The following is a 21,758-nucleotide window of genomic DNA, read 5'->3' as shown; positions in this document are numbered from 1 at the left end:
ATCGCCCTACTGGCAGGTGTCCATAAATGTTTTTTAGGTCTCACCTAGCCATGCAGCGCTATGCGCTGTTCGCCTAGGCGAGATCTATTGTTGCCGACTTACCTAGCGATGCGGGACAGGACAGGTGCACCCGTACGGCAAGTCGTGGACAGGAGATGTGGACGCGTATGGTGCGAGCAGGAGTTAATAACGCCGCATGCCGTACGGGTGCACATCGACTGTCCTGTCCATGCGTGGTGTCCAGCATGCCTCCCACTCAACCCCACTCATCAGGCTGGTCTCCTCAATGGCAAGGGGAACTCTCCTCTTCACCCGGTAACTGTCGCAGCAACACGCGGGGCTCCGTTTTGCTCACAGGAGCCCCGCCTGAAATCTTGCTCCGGCCGCACCATGCGGCATTCACGAAGGCGGGGTGGGCTCTCACCTCGCTTCTCCAATACATGGGGCTCCCTTAGCTCACGGGAGCCCCGGACACTTTCGGCTGCGCGCTCCATGCCCCCTCCCATGCTCCACGCAACTGACGTTGTCGCAAGCCTTAAGCAGTTTCGCTTTCTTAATGCGCACGCACGCTCAGCTCGGGATGTCCTAAGTAGGTAAGAACTTTCCCTGTGCGTCTCGCGCTTTTTTTTATCTAGCATGGCTCTAAAAGTGATTTCATTTGCAGGCTTGTTTTTATGTAGGCGCGATTCAACTTTCATTTTCACCTAGATGAAATAGAGGGACCAGTGACGAGAGTGATATGATTCAATTTATGTACTCCTTCGGCAATAAATTCGAGGTGCGCTTGGATGTGTTTTAATGCAACCTTAAAAAAAGGGTAAAATTTGATTGCTCAGTTTGCGAGTAAACAAGGAAGGCTTCTTTCCGGTGCTTCAAAGCGTGATTCCGGCCAGAAATGCGCTGATTTATCTGATATAAGGAGCCTGCGCAGCAGTTGTGCACCACTGTCTCTCCACTGGCCATTGTGGCTATGAGATTGCATGGAAATGTATTTTTCGCTGATAGATGGTTAAAAGTTCACAATAGCGAGCGTTTCTTTCCATTTAACTTGCTAGTCGCATGAAGATCGGAGGCGGCGCTGATTATCGTAGATTGCTGGATGGTTCACTTGTTCAAACAAAGACTAATAGCAATATGCCTCGTGATGCTCTGTGTCACTGGGAAACGTGGCCGCTGGACAGCCGCACAACCTCGACAGAGAATAATGAAAGGGGGAGCGCTGCTGGGTGGTTTGTCAGTCTCTGGTATTGATGGCCACTGCAGACGTGGGCAGATGGTGGGATTAGACAGGACAAGTGAACAAAAAGATCTGGCGCGTGGCCCTTTAAATTATAGGAAAAGAAAAGAGTAGGTGTCATATTCTCTGTCGTTGATGTCTTGCAATCAGTTGGTGTTGCTATTGTTGTTTTGCGCTTGTATAGCGCTCAATCAGCCATCAGCTTTGTATGACAGGTTTTTTGGCGTTTTAACAACTTTCCTATGTCGACTGGTTGTTAGACAGGTATCATCTAATATTTAGTCTGTTGGCACTATTTTCTTTAATGAGTTTCTCCTACTGCAGGCACCACATGCTTTTCTGCAACATTAAGTGTGCCATGCTCACTTTCACTTTCCAATCAGCCCTAGACAATGTTGGTCGCTTCTTCGAAATGAAGTAGGTCTCGCGTTTACCATAGTTTGAGCTATTAGCATTGTAAATGACAGTGCCTTTTTTTAATGTGTTCTATTATCAAAACAGAAAAATAGAAGGCATTGTCATTTAAAATGTCACTAGCTTAAACACTTGCAAATGCGAGACCTATTGCATTGCAATTTTTTTTTTTATTACCCATTTAAGGGGTTCACCAACAGCGATAATTCAGGTCGATGGTTGCTGGTAGGTCCCACTGGCACTCATTTTTGGGGTTCAGGCTTTGAATTAGGATACAAAAGAGAGAAAGGCATAAAAGGGAGAAAGGAGGAGTAAGACTGTAAACAATGACTAAGGGAGAAAGCAGGGATCATAAATAAACTGCAAGAGTAAGAGAAAGCGGCATGGAGCGTATGTTGGTGGAAGAAAGGCATGAGGTGAAATCAGAATTATTCAGCCTTGGAATTCAGGACACTATACAATACAGGCATAAACAGTAGAAAACACATGCCAAGACTGAACAATTGCCTAGTGGCGGCTGCTTCCCAACAGGGGTGGTGAGGCACACGGATGTAATGGATTTTTAAAAAAGTACTTCTCTTCCTCACGACCGCACGTCTCTTCTCTGTCCTCTTCAGATCCTCTGAAAAAACTACAAGCACCCAGGTTTCCAGACTCTCCCATACAATCACAACGCTGCATGAGCAGCATTGTGATTGGCCTGAGCGGCCTGTTTGGCTGTTTAGGCAGTGCCTGGGAGGCTGTGGCCAGCCAAGCCATCATGCGCACTTAGAGGAGTGCAAACCTCTCCTCACTCTCCTCTGGTGACACAGAGACCAGCCCCGCCTAAAAAAAAAAAAAAAAAAAGACAACATGTTATTATCATTTCTTTTTTGCACTGCTTAAATAGCAGTGGGGGCAACGCTACTCCACCTTAGTGAAGGAGCCACCACTATTCACTTTGCAACAGTAGTTCACAGCACTGGTTGGTGCTTAACTACGAAATTCATTTAGAGTACTTGCCACTTCAAACGTCAAACAGGGGTGTCCATCACATATATAGTGTTTGATCTGGAATGGATTGAAAATTCCTACATCTCTTTAAAACAGTCTGAAACACTGTCCCCTAAATAATTATTCTCTTGTGAATACAACCATTTTACAATCCTATTTGCATAGCTAGGACTGCAAAACCTCAAAAAGTGATTCTTACATATTCTTTCAGCAAAGCTAGACCACTTAATTGTTCTAATTTAATAAAGCAATAAATTGGCTAGCCTAACAATATGTTTGTAAATAAGCATTTTGCCACAGCATTTTTGATGGTTTGTGTTCATTCTTGAAAGAATGCCTGTTTTTTTATATCTGCTTTAAGATTTATTATCCTCCTCCTCCTCTTTCCTTTCCTAGAGTTACACCAAGAGGACAGACTTCATATGCAATGTCCGGAAGCAGTTCTTTTGCTTGGGGACCTAAACCTAACAGCTGGAAAACTGGTAAGTTGGCGGGTAGGTGATGCATAAAGAAGATGATTCTTATGAAATAAACTAGCCCAGTTCCTGTTTCCTTGATCAAATTGTGCACAAAACTCCCACAATATTTGTAGTGGTAGAACTTCACCTTGAACTGCACTTGGCATTCTTTTTTAATGCCTCAGTTGTCCACATCAGAGGTGTGTATGTACATATTAAAGGAGAAGCACTTTATGTCGGAAAGTGACCCTTTTTACATAGTCACCCAGACGTTTTGCCTGGTAAATGATGGGATTATGACTGAAAGTGCACTGGGTTCCTGCTAACCAGGTCCCCAGTGACTGAGCTCGTTTCCAAAACTCTACAATTGTTCCCCCAGTTGGCAAAACCTTTAGCACCCTCTGCCAGGTGCTAATGAATGGTATCCTGGTACATAGGGCCTGAGGTACTCAAGAGGGCCCATAAGGGCTGCAGCATGAATTGTGCCACTCTAAGGGACCCCTCAACAAGCAGTCTGCAACTTTGGTATAAAGATGAGACCGAAACTTCCAGACAGTGTTCCAAGATTTCTCCAACAGATTTCAGGGTCGCCAGTGGCAGGAAAATATTTTCGGTGCTTCGGAGTGGAGTTATAAACCTCCAATTCCCCTTGCCAGGTTCCATACTGCAAAACCTGGGGTCTTTGTTTTGACGGCCAGGAAAGGCTGCCTTGACACTTCGAGGAAGAGCTGAACCACTGCTTTGCAAGGACATTGAAGGTGTCCTTGAATGAGGCTGCACTGAAGAAATGAAGTTGTGTAGGAGCCAAGGCGAAGATGAGCTGAAAGATGTCTGCCGTGCATGGGGAGAATCTGCACCGGTGTTATATAGTGAGGCGCACATGCCCCAAGGTGCTGCCAGAACATTACCAGACCATGTACCTGTATGAAACTGGGTGTTCAGTGCATGTGTGGTTTTAGATACACATGCTCTCCATACTTCCTCCATCTAGTGTTGGGTCTGAATGTGTGCAAGTTGTTTTTCTACATAAGTCTTTCAAGTCACGAGACAAAGTGACTCCTCCTCTTGATGATAATACCCATGGGCATCAACTGCTTTGTTAGATTGTTTTTATCTGCAGACTGATGAGAAAGGAATGAGAGTAAATATCAATAAAGAGATGTAAATGTAAATAAAATAGTGTAAAAAAACTGCAGCGGCCACCTGTGGCCGGGAAGGAGGGTGGGTTCATGTGAATTTACAGCACTACATGCCACGACGAGATGCCTTCTAGGATACGTAACATATTGCGTTTGAGGTATGTGCGGCTGTAGATAAACATGCTCTGCTTAGACTGTAAAGCAGTACCTCTCCAAAAGTGGTGGCTAACCTGTGGGTGTTGCAGTTTTCTGAAAGAGAGTACGTACCACTACCTTACCTACGTTGGCTTGTTGACGGGCTAAGACATCCATACAATAATGTTTGGCGAAAGTTTGTGGTGTAAATCATGAAGATGCTTTACAAACGTTAGCTATTGGGATATTTTCCAGAAAAGCCATAGAAGCCCTATCTTTCGAGTAGAGTTTGCCCTAGGCGGTGTAGGCAAAGTCCTTTTAGCTTCGACATATGTCTGAATGTATTTAATTATCCATCTAGAAATGCCTGATTTAGATATGGGCTTTCCTTTGTGAAGGGGCGTAAAACCAACAAAGATTTGTTTAGTCTTACGGGGCGCACACGCAAATTCCACACAGATTGTCATAGCAGGTTGTGTAACATGGTGCAAACCATGAGTGAAAACATAACATGGCACACTCCTGTGCCATGCTAAAGTCACTGCATGTCGCGTCTACAGCAGGCCTGTTAGTCCTTAGGCAGGGTGCAATATATTTTATTTGTGGACATATCTGCATAAGCAGATATGCCCCTATGATGTCTAGTTGTATTACTAAAACAATGCAAGTGAACTGGGAAGCCATCTTAAGGTATGTACTGTGCACTAGTTAAAACAAGTTACCCAGCTACATTACTTCACTAAAATACATAGTGTTTGGTATCAAACGCCTCGTATTAATAAGCCCACACTGATTCCAATGATGGATTTATGAATACCTGCACCCAGAGGGTACCTTAGAGGTACCCCCCTGAACCCTACCAGTCATCTAGTGTGCTGGCTGGTCAACTGTTCCTGTCCAGCCTGCCGCCACAGATGAGTTTCTGACCCCATAGGAGTTGAGACTCCCGCTCTCAGAGGTCAGAAACAGTGCCTGCTCAGGCAGGAGGAGTTTACACCAACTTAAGCAGGATGACTAGTAAAATAGCATGTCAAGGCAGGGAGCCAAATAAAACACACTTGCCAAGTGTGGAGACACTAGGAGCCGCCCATCACCAATACCCTGGCTTCTGGATCAGTTGCAGCAACCAAGGCTTGTTGGTGGTCCAGTCTGGACTCCAACAGCACAACACCCGACCACTGAGGGGCATCAGGATCCACCAGGCCTGCACTGAGAGTGGCCTTGCTGCCCTGTTCCCCCCTCCTCAGCAGGTCACTAAGACAGAGTGAGCGAGCCTCTGACCATCCTCGACACCGATGCCTCAAAGCACCCCTGCACCTGTCAACCGATGCATCATCCGTCGCTGATGGGTACTTTTGTGCCTGTGTTACACCCTCGCCCTTTTCAGCCAGATTGGCAGCCAAAGGAGGGTGAGGAAGACTGGGAAGGGCCTGGAGACCCTTTGACCGACCAGTTGGATTATGATACGACTGGAGAGAGGAACTGGGGGATGCATGTGGTCTGGATACCTCCCCAGACCTTGGCATGTTGTCTCCACCTACCGTGGCTACTGAGGAGGGAGCGTCACATGCAGTGGTGTTGCGTATGGCGGCCAAGGCTCTCCACCTCGAGCTTCCTACGGTGGCAGTCAGGACTAACCTCCTGATAGCGGTGCTTCAGCCGACAGCGAGCTCTGCGGAGCCCCTGCTGCCATTCAATGATGAAGCCCTAACCGACATCCATTTGGGCACTTGGTCCAGGCCAAACACAGGGGCTCCTGTGGATAGGATGATTGCCCGACAATTTCACCCAGCCCCGTGTGACCCCCACTTTCCTCTCCCAACACCACACCCCTGAGAGCTTGGTGGTGCAAGGCTTGACATCCGAAGGAACATTCCCTAACGCTCCACCTGATAGGGAATCCAAAAAGCTGGACCAACTTGGGAAGAAGATGTTTTCTTCCTCGAGCTTGGGACTGTGACCAGCAAACACTGCATGTCTGTTGGGCCGTCATTCCCACTCTATGTGGGATATGGTGGCGCAAGTGCTGCCCCAGTGCCAGGAGGAGGCCCAGGCCGTGTTCTCCTGTGCAGTTGCCAAGGGGAGAGACGCAGCAAAGTTTACCATCCGCTGTGGACTGGACAACGCCGACTCGCTGAGTAGGATGATTTCAACGTTGGTAGCCCTTCGACGCTACGCCTAGCTGAGGTTGACTGGTTTTTCTAGGGATGTCCAGAACACCTGATGTACATGCCCTTTGATGGCCGTCGCCTGTTTGCGACAAAGCAGACAATGCGCTAGAGCGCTTCAATGACTCACGGGCTATGGCCAAGTCCTTGGACCTCTCCACCACATGAAATGCACTGTCTGCTTTTTGCCCCTTTCGTGGCTACGGAGGGGGTGCCCCACCATTTTCCTTCCAGGGCCACAGGTCAGCGCAAGCTGTTCAGCCCCAGCGCAGCGGGGGACGTGGGAACCACCGCCGTGGTTCTGGGGGCCAACGGGCAGGCCAGTCTATCACCGCCCCCTCTGCAGCAGCCTCCTAACCCTCCTAGTCTGGACCTTTAACGCCCATCACACACCAGTGGGTGGCAGAATTTGGCAGTCATCTCCCCCACTGGCGCACCACCATGTCGGACAGGTGGGTTTTGCAGATAGTCCGAAGGGTCTACTCCCTCCCCTTTGAGACTACCCCCCAGCCATGCCACCTCAGTATCATCGAATGTCTGGGGATCCTCTGGCCCTTCTCTTACAGGAAGTTACGGCTCTCTTGGCCAAGGGAGCCATCAAATGTGTTCCTGCCCCAGAAGTTTATTTATTTTTTTATTTATTTGTAACGTTTTATATAGCGCTAGCTAGACCCGTGGGTATCAGAGCGCTTTACAAACACAAAGAAAAGTACTGAGGTGAGTTTCTGGTACACCACAATTCACTAATGTCCTAGGTCTCTGTGCACAGTTCTGTGTATGAGCAGAAATCTTTGCAACAGCCCTACAGAGTTGACCGTACCCAACATTCACATAGTCTATAGGTTGTGGTTGCTGTTCCCACTACTTTCTGGTGCCTAAGAAGTACAAGGGCCTGCGTCCTATCTTGGATCTCATGAACATCAACCATTTCCTCCGGAAGGAGAAGTTCAAAATGTTGACCCTGGCTCAGATCATGTCTGCCCACGACCCTGGAGACTGGATTGTAGCATTATACTTGCAGGACACCTATTTTCACAGCACCGTCCTGCCGGTCCACCGGTGTTACCTGCGGTTCACTGTAGGCCACCAGCATTTTCAGTTTACCGTGCTCCCCTTTAGCCTTACCAGGGCCCCTCGGGTGTTCACGAAAATGATAGCCGTGGTGGCAGCTCATCTGCGCAGATCAGGGGTTCCAGTCTTCCCCTATCTCGACCACTGGTTGTTAAAGGCGGGCTCGCCCCATGCAGTTGTCTCCCACCTCCAGACTACGGCCGACCTCTGGCATTCGCTGGGGTTCTCCATCAACGTGCTGAAGTCACACCTGGCTCCCTCTCAGAAGCTCCTTTTCATCGGAGCGATTCTGTACACGACAGTGTTTCTGGTCTATCCTCCCGAACAGTGAGCCTGGGATATTCGGGCGATAATTCTGATCTTTCAGCTTCTATCCCGGGTTTCAGTCACGATGACCGTGTGGCTCCTGAGCCAGATGGCCTCCTGCATACTGCTGGTGGATCATGCCAGATGGCCTGTACGGGCCCCGCAGTGGGACCTAAAGTTCCACCTGTCCAATTGTATCCAGATCTCGGAGGGCACTGCATGCCAACTGCAGTGGTGGCTCACGAACAAGGATTGGGTCGATGGCAGATCCCTCTCCCTTCCTCAACCAGAGTTCACAGTGGTAGAGTAGAGCAGGTGTTCAGACAATACCACAGCCATGTGGAACTGCAAGAAACAGGGCAGGGTGGGGTCATGGGCCCTATGTCTAGAGGCTCTCTGTCTCTGGACATGGCTGGAACATCAGGGCATATCCCTGGTGGTTCAACACCTGACAGGTTCCCTGAACACCAGGGTGGGTGAACTCAGCCGCAGGTCCATGATGGATCATGAATAGCGTCTTCACTCAGAGGTGGCTCAAGGTTTTTTTCAACAGTGAGGAGAGCCTTGGTTAGATTTATTCGCCACCGAAGAGAACGCGCAATGTCCGCTATTATGCGCATTGGAATTTCCAAGGAGGCAATCGCTAGGCAACACTTTTTGTTGCAAGTGGAGTTGCGGTCTTCTATACGCCTTTCCGCCTATACCACTTCTGCCCAGAGTGCTGAAGAAAATCAAGCGCTACCAGGCCCAAGTCATTCTTGTGGCTCCGGATTGGGCACGAAGAGTCTGGTATCTCGAGCTGCTACACATGGCCATCGATCCTCCGATCAGACTGCCTCTTCAGGAGGATCTTCTGTCCCAGCAGCAGGCGACGATCCTCCACCCGAACCTGTCCAGCCTCCATCTCCACCATGGAGATTGAGTGGCGGCAGTTGATGTCATTTGACCTGCCTCCCGAAGTCTGGGATGTTATCTTGGCAGCCAGGCGTCCCTCCACTAAGACAAGATACTCCTGCAGATGGAACAAATTTGTGGCATGGTGCACAGAAAAGGCTGTTGTATACCTTTCCGCCCCTCTTTCTGAGGTTCTCTTGCTCCTCCTTTCTTTGGCCCAGTAGGACTCTACTCTGGGAACTCTTAAGGGCTACCTTTCAGCCATTCCAGCATTCCTTAGGCTTCCTGATCAGCCTTCTCTTTTCAAGTCCCCTGTTGTAAATAGATTCCTTAAGGGCATTACTCCTTTTTCCTCCTGTTGCCTTCGTAATGCCTCAGTGGGACTTGAACTTGGTTCTTACCTATCTTATATGCGCTCCCTTTGAGCCGCTACATAAATGTCCTCTCAGATTTCTCCCTCTGAAAACTGCATTTCTGGTGGCCATCACCTCTGCATGCAGGGTGAGTGAGCTAAAAGCTCTATTTTCCAAGCCTCCTGTTCTGGCTGTCCATCCGGACAAGGTCGTCCTTAGAACTAGACCATCCCTTCTTCCCAAGGTGGTAACTTCTATCCACATTGACCAAACCATCACTTTGCCTGTAGTGTAGTTTCTATATTCCCAATAGGCTCTGTGCATTGGAATAATATACCCTATAGATATGACATAGGACTGAGGTCAGCATGTCTCTATCGAATATACTAAACTTAATTGTGAGTGCCAGCTAGCTCAGAGGTCACTAGAAACTTTCTCGGAATTAGTTACTGACAGCCTCATAAACATGACAACTTTGTTTTCCAAGAATACAACGTATCTTCAGAGTCGTGGAAACAATAGATAGATATTTTACTCAGTCGTGCATGCTTCGTTTCTACAGAGTTGCAGAGAAAATAGAGAGACAGGTGTTTCAATAAAAGGGGTTTATTGAACAGTCTTCTTTCTCATGCAAAAGAGGTGAACTGCTACAATTGTTAGACAGAATGCAAAGTATAATGCCTACAGCGTAAACAGTAGTATAAAATAATACTGTAATAGCATTGTCTGGTTCTATGACATATAAAAATACATTCATAAATTACACAGGCTGAAATACTCAACTGGTGCTTCTAAAATACGCCTACCCCAATGTACCCAACCTAGGTCTAGTACGAGGGAAGAAGTAAGTGTGGTCTTTAGCATAGGTTAAGTTTTTGCCAAGAATTGCCAAAGGTTTCTCTAGGTTCTAATCAGCTCCATACCTTAGAATGAGAGAGGTTGGTATCTTTCACGGACTCAATTTCCCAACACCCCGCAAGGGGAGTCAGAAACACTGGAGCTGGATTCTCAGCAGAGGAGGACAGCTTCTGATCAGTGAGTCAGCTGGAGAGTTGGCTTCCTTCGGCACTTGCTGTAGCGAGCTGCGTCGTGCAAATAGGTAGTCGAACTGCACCGAACCACACCGTGCTTTGCTATAGCAAGTGAAGGTATATTTATACCTTGAAAGTGTTTAGGAATGCCAGCTTTGACCTTAAGTCGGGCATATGAACGTCATAGATGAACCCCTAAGGAATAGTTGTTCATACATAATGAGTTTCTTGAAGAAATCAATATCCAGGCTAAGGGAAGTCCCATCAGCTTAAGAGTCTGGTTTTCCCATAGATGAACAGATGTAAGTAGCCATGCCTGTATTTGGGCTGCATGGGCTATGCCTAAATATGGACTGGATTTCTATGCCTATATAAGGGCAATGTGAATTGTACCTATATAAGGTCACGAATCGGGAAAATGTATACGGAATCTAAATCGACACACAACACGCACTCCACTTTCTTATGTACTACATTACTAAGTTCTCTTTTTTTTTTTTTTATTCCTCATATACCAATATGGGAACTCTGGATAGAAAATCCCGACTTCTCTCCTCTACTCGAGATGTTCCGGCTCCGTTGTTTTGCCCGGGGAGAGAAGAAAGGGAAAGTCCCTCCAGTAGCTATTGTTTTCTTGATCCACTCCGTTCTCCTCTATCTGAATGACCATGTGGTGATTTGGAGGCATAGAACCAACAGTGCCCAGGTGAAATCATTGGAATACCCTCATCTGTTCCGCCATGCCACAAGGGCTGCCCAGATCTTATCATAGCTTGTATTGTCACAGGCCATGTCAGACTCGCTTGTGAAGATGATATATTTCAGGCACTCTGAACAAGTGGGGGCGTTCTCATCCTTCCAGGTCCTACATATTTCTCGCCTTGCCAGTATGATAACAGAGAAAATAAATTTGGACGTCATGTCATTAAGGTGGTAGTCTATGGCTAACCCAAACAAATTCAACCCTGGGGTGACCACTAGTTGTATACCTAGTACATCAGCCAGGAAATCTTGTATTTTTGGCCAGTAATTTTTTAACATTGGGCATTCTACAAACATATGGAGATCGTCCGCAGCTGGCAGTTTACATCTTGGGCAATAATGTTCTAAACTCGTGATTTTAACTAATTTTTTTGGTGATATATACACTCTATGCATTGTAAAAAGATGGTTTCTTTTAAGGGGGGCTGGCTTGACCACAGCATTTAGCATAGTGAAGGAGTCCACCCAAGAGTCTTTCAAATTATTAGGGCTTAGACCCATAACGTTGCCCCACAATCTTTGCAGTTCGGGTTCAGTCACTACCTCTGCCTCAATCGGGGCCCAATACCAAAAGGATAGCTCTTTTTTCCATCCGCCCTTTCTGCTTACTAGATCAAACTTTGGATTGGATGCATTGAAATCCCATGACATAGTTGCCCACCAACCTGACAGCTGATAGTACTTGAACCTAGTAAGAGTCCCGCCTGTCAGTCCAGATAGAGATTCCCAATCCAAAAGCAATGAATTCCTTTGCAAGTAACGCCAGAATGTTATTCCAGCTGATTTTAGAGGGCGTGATAACTGATCATTGAGACAACCTGGTGTCCCAGGAGAATCCCATATCGGGGCCTGAGGCGCATAGTAGGGAATTCCCAGCCTTTTCCTGATAAATATCCAATTTTTCAGGGCTGTACCCAGGATCTTCAGCCTCACCTGCTTATAAAACCTTGGATCGCCATATTTAAACAAGAAATATTCATGCCCTGTGGGATACCATGGAGTAGTGCCTGGAACAGTAGACCTACAGACGATGTATCAGCCTTATCTGCCAAAAGTCTAAAGTTCTTAAAATGAAAAGAGTAACAGTAGATAAGTAGGTCCGGTAGTGCTAACCCTCCAGTTTTTAGATTTCTCCTCAATTTTTTCCAAGAGATTCTTGGTGTCTTCGTGTTCCAAATGAAAGAACCAATTTTTCCCTGTACTTTGGCTATGTCAGAGGAACTAAACATTAATGGTATTGAATTAAAAATAAAGGTGATTTCGGGTAAAATAATCATTTTAATTAGATTCACTCTTCCAAAGATGTTCAGCCGTAGGCCCGACCAGCGTTGCAGAAGGCCGCAGACCTCCCTATATACTTTATTTAAATTTATTTTTGATATCTGAGATACCCTGAGCCAGATGTATTCCAAGGTATCTCATACTCGACTTTACACCCGGGGCCACCACCTCCTGGTTCCATTGCATGGTCTCAGTTTTTTCTTTATTTATTTTGTAACCCGAAATTTCCCCGAAGAGCTCCGCCTGATCAAATAGCCTGGGGATGGCCACTTCCGGGTTAGAAGTAAACATTAAAAGATCGTCTGCGTATAGGGCAAATTTTAAAGCCAAGTCTGCGATGTTAAAAGATTTAATTAAGGGGTCAGATCTTAGCTGGCAGACAAAGGGTTCAATGTACAAGTTGAACAAAAGCGGGGAGAGGGGGCACCCCTGCCTTGTTCCACGTGATATACGGACCCAGTCTGTAAGGAGTCCATTTATAAGAATTTTTGCCCTAGGGCTGGAATAAAGTGATCTAATTGATGTTATAAAATTCAAAGCCAGATAGTGCTGACCATAGATATGGCCAATTTACTTGATCGAAAGCCTTAGCGGCATCGATAGCTACAATAGTCAAGGGGAGTTTTTTATCAGTAGCAAAATCTATAGCCGCAATGACTTGGTATGTTAATTCGTTCAACTGTCTGCCCGGAATAAAGCCTCTCTGATCTTTATGGACTATAGATTTAATAACTTTAGCCAATATCGCTGCCAAAACCCCCGCAAAGATCTTGTAATCGGTGTTTAGCAACAAGATTGGCCTGTAGGACTCAATAGTTAGGGGGTCCTTATTAGGTTTTAAGATCGGAGTGACTGTAGATTCTGTCCAGGTTTGTGGAGTAGCCTCACCTGACATATGTATCTTATTAAACAGGGTCGTAGGGCAGGAACGACTTTATCAAAGCCTATTTTATAGATCTCTACCGGAAGCCAATCTGGCCCGGCTGCCTTTCCCTTGGCCATTTTTTTTAATTGATTATTAACTTCACCCTCTTTAATGTTTAAACTCAGGAATGCTCTATCTGCCTCTGTTAACTGTGATAATTCGAGCCGATTTAACTAGTCTTCTGCTCTTTGAACTGGAGGGCCATTCTCTTCTGTATAGAGATTTTGCATGAACAGTTTAGCCTCCTCAGAGATCACAACATTATCATGGGAGATGACCCCAGTGCTGCGCATCAGACCCTTAATCTGATTTCTAACCCTATCAGACCTTGCCTTCCAGGTGAGAAATCGGACACATTTTTACCCGTAGGAGAAGTTTTGCAATTTACTTGCATCCCACCTATCTTTAATTATTTTATCAAGATTGGCCTGATATACGGCCCTTAGAAGATCTAGCTCACTCTGTATAGCAGATAAGTTAGTCTGCTGGTCTAACTAGGCCCTCTGCAACTGCTGTTCTTTTTGTTTTATTTTAAAGAGAGAATCTTCTTCTGCTTTTTTTCTAGATCTATTTCTCCTGATCGTTAAGGTAGTTAGGCAACCTCTCATACAGGCCTTAAAAGCCTCCCTTACAATTTGATTAGCTGCGGTACCGCAGTTTATCCTTAAGTACTAGTCTACCTGTATCTCTAGATCAGCTTTCACCTCCTCTTCCAAAAGTATTGATCTATCGAGAGTCCATCTTCTTGGTTGATCTCCCTGCTTAAGGTTGATCGTTAATTCCACCATAGAATGGTCCGATAATAGGGCTGGAATATATGATAGTGTCGACAGTAGGATCTAGGAGAAAAAAGTCAATTCTCGAATGATGCCTGTATCTGCGACTATAAAAGGAATAATCTCTTCCATTGCCATTTTTAACCCTCCAAAAATCCAACAAATTGAAGTCTGTCATGATATTTTTAAGCTCAATTTGTGACTTACGTGGAGGGGTAAACTTGGCCCTAGAAGTGCGATCCAAAGTTGCATCGAAGATCAGGTTAAAATCTCCTCCCATAATAATGGGTATTTCCAAGTCCAAAAGGCTAGTTTTTAGACTTAACAGAGCCCCTGGAGAATCGTGATTAGGCCCATAATAAACTGCGCATGCCAACCGTAAACTATCCACAACTAGGGATGTAGTCCGCCATCTGCCTGAACAATCCGTCTCAAACGTCTCTACCCTAATCCTACTATTTGCACAAATTATAATTGCCACTCCTCTAGTATTTCCTCTCTGATTAGAACAGAGGAGGTCCTGGATCCACCTTTGATTCCTAAATGCTGCCATGCACTCTTGTGATTCTAGATGGGTTTCTTCTAGGAGACCGATGTCGGCCTTTGATTTATTTAAAAATTCGCAGATTCTGGAGAGTTTCCTATCTTCCCTTAATCCATTAACATTCCAGCTTACTATTTTTATTTTATTAATTGTACTTGTCATGGGTAGGGAAATCCTGAAGAGAACTCAAAACTATCCCGGATCTTTTTCCTACTGGAGAGTTGCGCCTTATGTTTCTTAGCCTTCAGGAATATTTTTTCCCTTTATTGCTCCCATCCCCCCCTGCTCCCGCCCACCACCCTTGAGGAACCCCCCTTGTGAATCTTGGCGATCTTATCCCCTGTTGGGAACTCTTGATTCTGGCCTGGGATTTGCCTCTATATCAAACAGATATAAGGAAACGTATAGGTCTAACTGTGCCGCCTACCCATTACATGTGAAAAGAAAAGGAAACAACTAAAAAGAAAGACATTAAATTTTTTTTTTTTAAAACTACCATTTGTATACTATACCAATATTTAATCTATTATACCCTATAGTGTTTACCGCACCCGGTCATTCCTTTCTGGGGAGATAAGCAGTAGCAAACTAGGTAAACTAGATACAACAGAATATATACTAAGTGAGATCCTATTAGTAGCCCTGTCAAAACACAAAATTCTAACGTTGAGTTTCCTTCATACTGATTAGGAAGGTATCAACTTCCTGAGGAGAGGTGAAATTGTATGTTTTATTTCTCCACACCACCCTCAATGCTGCTGGAAATTTCATCATCACCTGGGCTCCCTGACTTCTCAAGTCTGACATCCGGGACCCCCAACTCCCACTTCCTTTGAGCTGTAACTCTACCTACGTCGGAGCAGATGAGATATTTAGTGGAGTCCATCTGGAGGGACGGATCGACAAGGGCCCTGCTTAATATCAGCTCTTTTATGGCGTAGGTGTGAAAATTCACCAGTATCTTTCTTGGATCCTTCCTATCTGGGTGTTGCCTAAATGGGTCCCTATGCGGACGCTGGATTTCCCCCTCAAGATCGATATCTGGTTTATCTTTCAGCACTCCTTCTCTCAGAAGTTTACACACCAGGGATTTTACATCTCCATTTTCTGCTCCCTCGGGTATTTTCAGAAATTTTAGATTATTCCTTCTGGCGTGGATCTCTAATCGTTCCATGTCCATTTGCAGTGACTTGTTTTGTGCTTTTAGCTCAGTTATGTCCCTAGAGTGGGCCTGGGAAACCTGGGAAACCTGGGAAAGAGTAGCAACTTCTCCTTCTAACACCTCTGTCCGGGTACAGATATCATCTAATTTGTTCTCCAGACTGGTGCACTTCTCGTTGATCTGCTTCTGGTTCCCCTCGGAGATTTCAAATTTGGGGAGTAATTTTGAAAGCCAGTCCTCTCGTAGGGATTGAAGGAGTAGCTCTAGGACATTACTAAGTTCTAAACACGTTAAACATATCTAAACATGAAGTGTTAAAACCCACCCAAAATACATACAAATGCAATGGTACTGGTTGTACAAAAGAGCATTGGTGCTGTACGCATTTAAAGCAATGTTTCATTCTAAGCATATAGTTGACATCTTTAAATGCTAACTGAATGAATCAAGAAAACAAATATTTATGAAATGGCTCATAAATACAGAAGAAAAAAAGTCATAACCATTTCATGTCAGATTACATAAAACTGTGTAAGTGGACAAGCTCAAATATCGTCTCTGGATGTGTTTTCAAAGAATTCTTGTTCTCTATGAATAGTTCTACTATAAGCAGATTACGTGTGCCAAATAAGAAAAATACAAATTTGGAAAAAAAAATTAATCCTAGAAAAACAGTCCCAAAGTTAGAACTTGTTTTAAAAAAATGAAGGTCGAATTCAAAGTCTCTCGGAATACTGTGTGCCAAATCAAAAGTCAGTGTTAGTGTATGGAGAAAACATCAAATCTTCTAAGTCTGTAAAAAAAAGTTGTCTACCGTTGTAGGTGAAAGTTGGATTACCTTGTTTAGAAGATTAACCGCACATAGATGTGAAGCATCGCCTTCAGCATTGGTCACATAAGCAATGTTCGTAATGGATGGTACCTGCATGCCTGTTTCCTCTCGTACCTCACCTTCAGTATTTTTTCACCTGTGAGTTCTCAATGAAAGTCGTCATCAGAATAAGTAGCTGCTGGAGACAACACAGTGCATGGGCTGTTACTGGTTCAATCAAAGTATCAACATCCGTTGGCATGACTGATGGGAGTGTGAGATATGTGTCTAACATGCATTCTTCTCCGCGTAGCAGGCAGCATAGAACAGGTAAGATGCAATCTTGCCAGATTGGTCTGAATGACAGAAACCATGTATTATTTAATTCTCGTGGACGAGGTAGTCCCAAAATTTGGACAATGCACTCACGACATATCATCCAGCCAGTAGAGTTGTCTCCATGGAGAACTGGGTGTCGCTGGTGAATTGGCATGCCATATCGCAGCAGTAGGAGCAAAAATAGTATCCCTGCAGCGAGTCCCAAAATTAGAGGCCGACCACCAAACAGAGTGCACCAAGTTTGGAAATATTCCTAGGACTGCTTCAAAAGGTGCTAACAGTCCAGAAAATATGGTCTTAAATACATGTACAATACCGCTCGTATCAGACATGTTTAAGATACAACTTAACCTTTCTGAGAAATGTATAGGACAGTTTGTAGTTAAGAGGGCATGTATCTCGGCAGAAGTCCTTGCGACTTGTAGATCATAGGTCTCTTTGGCCGGGGTCAGTGGCACAGTTTTTTGCAAAAGAATGGTTTTCATTCTGCTTAAAGTATCAATTCATATAGAAGAGATGTTCAGTGAAGGCCATAAAGGTGACTCCTTGTTTGTCTTGGTTTTTGAAAACAATACTTGCATACAGCAAGTGACCCTGGTTGACACAGTTACTAGATATGGTACGCCTGGCAACATGCCACCGCAGCTGTGATCATTCAACATGAGGTAACTCCCATTTGAAAGATGAACAAATATTGGATCAATCACTGCAGCCCGTGAACCTTGCAGGTGGCAGGATAAATTGTTAGAGGAACCATCGCATGCCCCGTGTAAGTTTATACCCTGACAAAGGAGAGAACCGCTTAGTGCATTTTCACAGTTTTTCCCGCTAAGAAACACTTCACGTCCCGCGCTCCAACATCTATGTGAGTATGGTAATTTCCAGGATGTCTTGATGTATTCTTTACCCAACCTTTCATATGTGCCTGCTAGTATACGTTTTAGGCAATATTGTAAATGGAAAATTGTAACAGGCAGAATGATTGTTCATTGTATAATCCATTCAGTAGATGGTTTCTCTGCTACCGTAAATGGCAATCTTTCCAGTTTTTCAATGCTCAGCACCGTATAGTCTGCTCCCCTTTGTGCCAATTTGATCTGTTTATCAGTGAGATTGAATTCTGAAAACAGTGACGTAGTAGTGATTAAACGCCAAGGCACATAGCCTGAACAAAGGTTTTGCAACGTCCAACTTCATAGCATGATAGAACGTGGTTGCAACTGACTATGTTCCAGCATGACCAAGTCCTGTTCCATGATGTCTATGGCAGAAGACACTATGCTGTCCAAGGAATATATCCTGGACGACAGTCGTTAACCCATTGTCAACCACAGAGAGAGTTTTCTCCAAAATAATACGATCAATTGCTCATATTCTTTCTGCAGTCTCTGCTTGCGTAATCTTCCATGCTTCATTATAAGCAGCATAGATACCGCCATATATAAAACGTTTGACGCGGTTTTCTTGGTCCTAGCAATAATTCCCTAAGATCAGTGCCATCTTTAAGTAAAGATAAGTGTTGCTTTACATCTTTAAGCGTAGCTCTATTTAGCCAATCAAGGCAGAGCTTTCCTACACTCTATGTTGTTACTATTCCTGGATGCTGTCTTTGAACATATCTTGGGTCTGGCCTAGTGAATGTGAAACCCTGTGTTTTGTTCAGAAACCTATCTTGACAGTTGTTTGTGTCTGCGTGCCAGAATAACCATTTATTCCAATCTGGATCTGTTCTATTGTGATGCAAAATAATAGTATGTAGGTATAGGTATGGATGGATTGTTCAGGTCTTTTATCTTGGTTAACCCAAGACAAGACATCTGTTGGACAGTGTCATTCAAAAACATAATTTGCTCAGGTATGATACAGGCTCTAAATATAGCTTCTATACCCTGGACCTGCCAATCTTTTGTGCCCCAGACCGTTATCAACTCAATGTTGTCTTTCCAAAAGTCGTAACCTAGTTTAGACATTTGAACATAAAAGGCTGCAGAATAAACCTGTTTGGTATTTGTCAACATACTTTTCATGCCTGTTTTGTTTACATTTTTAAAGTAAAATGATTCAGCATTGGATACATTGAACCCTGAAAAGTACGGAAGTTTCCTTGCAAATGTTTTTGAGCTACCCTGTGGTGGCGTAGGACAATGTTCTCATTGGTTATACATTAATACATTTCTAGGATTTGCAGATTTGTGCAATAAATGATGACCGTAATGATTATAGCAATACATTTGTTCATTGTCTGATGAACCTTCTAAATATTCATGATTTGTGAATACTGCAGATATTTCTAGGTCTGACATCATATTAACAGTCTCGAAGTCCGCATCATCAGAAAAGGTACTAGATGAAACAAAGTCACTTAATGAAATCTTAAATAAGTGTGGAATCTTCAACAGCTCAGACGGGCCAAAAATGTCAGTCAGTTCTGTCCCAAGCTATACCCCCAGGTAGAGGAACGGCTGTGATGTTCACTGATGACCAGTCTCTGTTCACGATGGGATGATTTGTGTGGCTTGAGGAGTAAGTTGATGTTACTTGCTGTGTCCATTTTGACATGTCTTCCATTTATCAGCATTCATAAAGTAATTACCAGAGTCAACCAAAGTAGAAGAAAAAGCACACCCAACACAATCCAAAGTTCAATCCATTGTGAAACCAGATAAGTCTTTTCCAGGAGATGAAAAAGGTCTGTAGCTTGTTCTTTCAAAGTTCTTTTTACTGGCTTTGTTTCAGGCTCGCTGGGATCCTCGGAAAACATATCAAAGTTAATGAAATAGCCAGAGGCAGTTCTGTCAATTGTTGGGATTGCATTAGGATTCGTTGAAAATGCTGGAACCACTTGATCACTTGTTACATTTGTGTAGTCAGATGCTACTTCATTGTAGACGGGCGTTTCTTGACGAACTGTTATTTGGGACTCAAGTGGTACAAGTTCCATAGCTTTGTTGCTTAGTCCATCATTTCACACTACAGATTCTTCAAAGGTGAGGAGTCTCTCAGTTTGAACCTCTTAGATTGTAGCTAGAGCAGTGCGTCTGCTACATTGGCGGAATACACTTGGCCTACTGCTTATTATCGGCCACATGATGTGGTTTGACCAGGTCGATGGACACAAACCTGTTCTCCTTTTTACCAGCAAGGGGCGGCAGTAATACTGTTCTTGATCTATGGATTGCTAGGAAAGGTACTAGTTGTCTGTAAGAAGGCCCAAATTCCTTCTTGTCCGCAATCTTTTCTCTGACTAGATCCCCAAGCTTAGGAATCCAGACAGGCCTTGCTGGGATGGTCGGTTTTTCCTCCGTGGTGGTGGTTTTCAGGATCACGTTAATTTGTTTCGTTCTTATTTCTTTAAGTCCTGTAAAACAGCCAAACGATCATTGATATCAAAAGTTTTCTGGTCCACCACTGATGTCTGACAATCAAGGTCCGCAATCAGCATCCTAGTCCCAAAAAGGACCTCATATGGAGTGATACCCTCTAGAGAACTTCTTGGCATGTTATTAAGACTACGTTGGACACTTATTAAATGTTTGACCCACCGTCACCCGAACCTAATACCCTAGCTGTTTAGATTGCTTTATGTCCCGTTTTTTTCTCTCCACAACCAAATTTCCATCAGGATGAAATGGGCTAGAGTACCGCAATGCTATGCCCAATTTGGATATGGCCTTCTTCTAAGCTCGAGAGCTAAACACAGGACCCTGGTCAGAATGTATGCATCTTTGTAACCGTTTTGAATACAGTTTTGCAAGTATTCATTGTAAGATTGAACACAATAGGAATCGCACACTGAGTGTGGGGAATTCGCTATCTGTATTTTCAAGTGCCATCTTGAACGCTTGTAATTCAGCTCGCTGAGCTGTACAATCTCCTAAAGATTGCGTTTTAGTGACCATTGGTCGGAATTTGGCATCGCGCCAACGACCTTGAACAATCGCGCACGCCGCACAATAGGCTTGTTTACCCTCTGTAGCGGGTTGAGCTGATCCGTCAGTATAAATTATACATTCATACTGCTCTAGAGGTAGAATTTCAGTAGGCAGAGGACATTCTTGTTCGTATTGTAGAAATGCTTGTGTTTTCAAATAAGGATCAAAAACGTATTCAACGTTTGTTGCAGCAAGAGAATTAACCCATTGTATCCATCTCGGATGTAAAGCTTTAGAATTTGGAATGCTCGCTTTTGTCACTGCTTCGAAGGCAGGTACAGGTGTAACGACCATATTGCGCTTACCCTGTGCGAGGGCTCGCTCTTTTGCTACCGCAGTTTGAACAGCTGTTGGAATTTTCTCTGTTGAAGTGAATTTCATTTCTGTTTCTGTGTACAAATGTGATTTGTAAGCGATTGGTACTTTTTCTCCTTTGTTAAAGGTCAAGTACGTAAATCCGCATTGTCCTGGAATGATTCGGATCACTAAGTTGCGTATGTTTACGCGTGTTTGCAAATGGTTAGTCGCTAACATGTCTTGTTTGCAATAAATGCAAAATTTGTGTGTGTTTTTGTGTCCAATTAACTGATTTAAAATCAGGTTTGATTAATTTGCAGCGAGGTTTAACCCTTTCTACATAGTTTAGAATGGAAGTTCTTCTGAAATGCAGAAAACCTAGAATCAACTAAGTTTTTCAGCGTTTTTGGAGGTTGGAGCAGCGCACATTTTTCTAGAAAGTTTGTCGGCAGGCTTTTGCCTTCTCTTGAAAGTTTGTATCCCAGACAAAGGACGTTGAGATGGGCAATTCTTGTTTTTTTCTACTTGAATTTATAACCCTCAGAGGCGAATCCAAGTATAATGGTATTCACCCTGTTCAAGTGCCTATCCAAGTCACCGTCTGTCAGATAGATGTCATCGACATATGACAATGCTTTGTCATCATAAGTTTGTAGTAACGGTTACCCTCGCTGAGAATAACCCAGGACTATTCTTGAATCCCCGAGGGAGACGACAGAAGTGAAGATGT

At 44.4% G+C, this 21,758-nt stretch overlaps 1 protein-coding gene across 2 annotated transcripts in view; it reads left to right on the top strand.

Annotated features, from left to right (window-relative positions):
• Positions 1 to 21,758, top strand: part of LOC144829387 (uncharacterized) — an 815,409-nt gene that overhangs the window by 747,888 nt on the left and 45,763 nt on the right. For both annotated transcript variants that reach the window (XM_078688502.1, XM_078688493.1), the window contains one exon: positions 3,041 to 3,126. In XM_078688502.1, the coding sequence (XP_078544628.1) occupies positions 3,041 to 3,126 (86 nt within the window). The remainder of the gene's footprint in view (positions 1 to 3,040; positions 3,127 to 21,758) is intronic.

Source organism: Lissotriton helveticus, chromosome 1_1, assembly GCF_964261635.1.
Source record: "Lissotriton helveticus chromosome 1_1, aLisHel1.1, whole genome shotgun sequence".
In the NCBI taxonomy this organism is placed as follows: Eukaryota; Metazoa; Chordata; class Amphibia; order Caudata; family Salamandridae; genus Lissotriton; species Lissotriton helveticus.
This window is presented reverse-complemented; position numbering and strand designations above follow the sequence as displayed.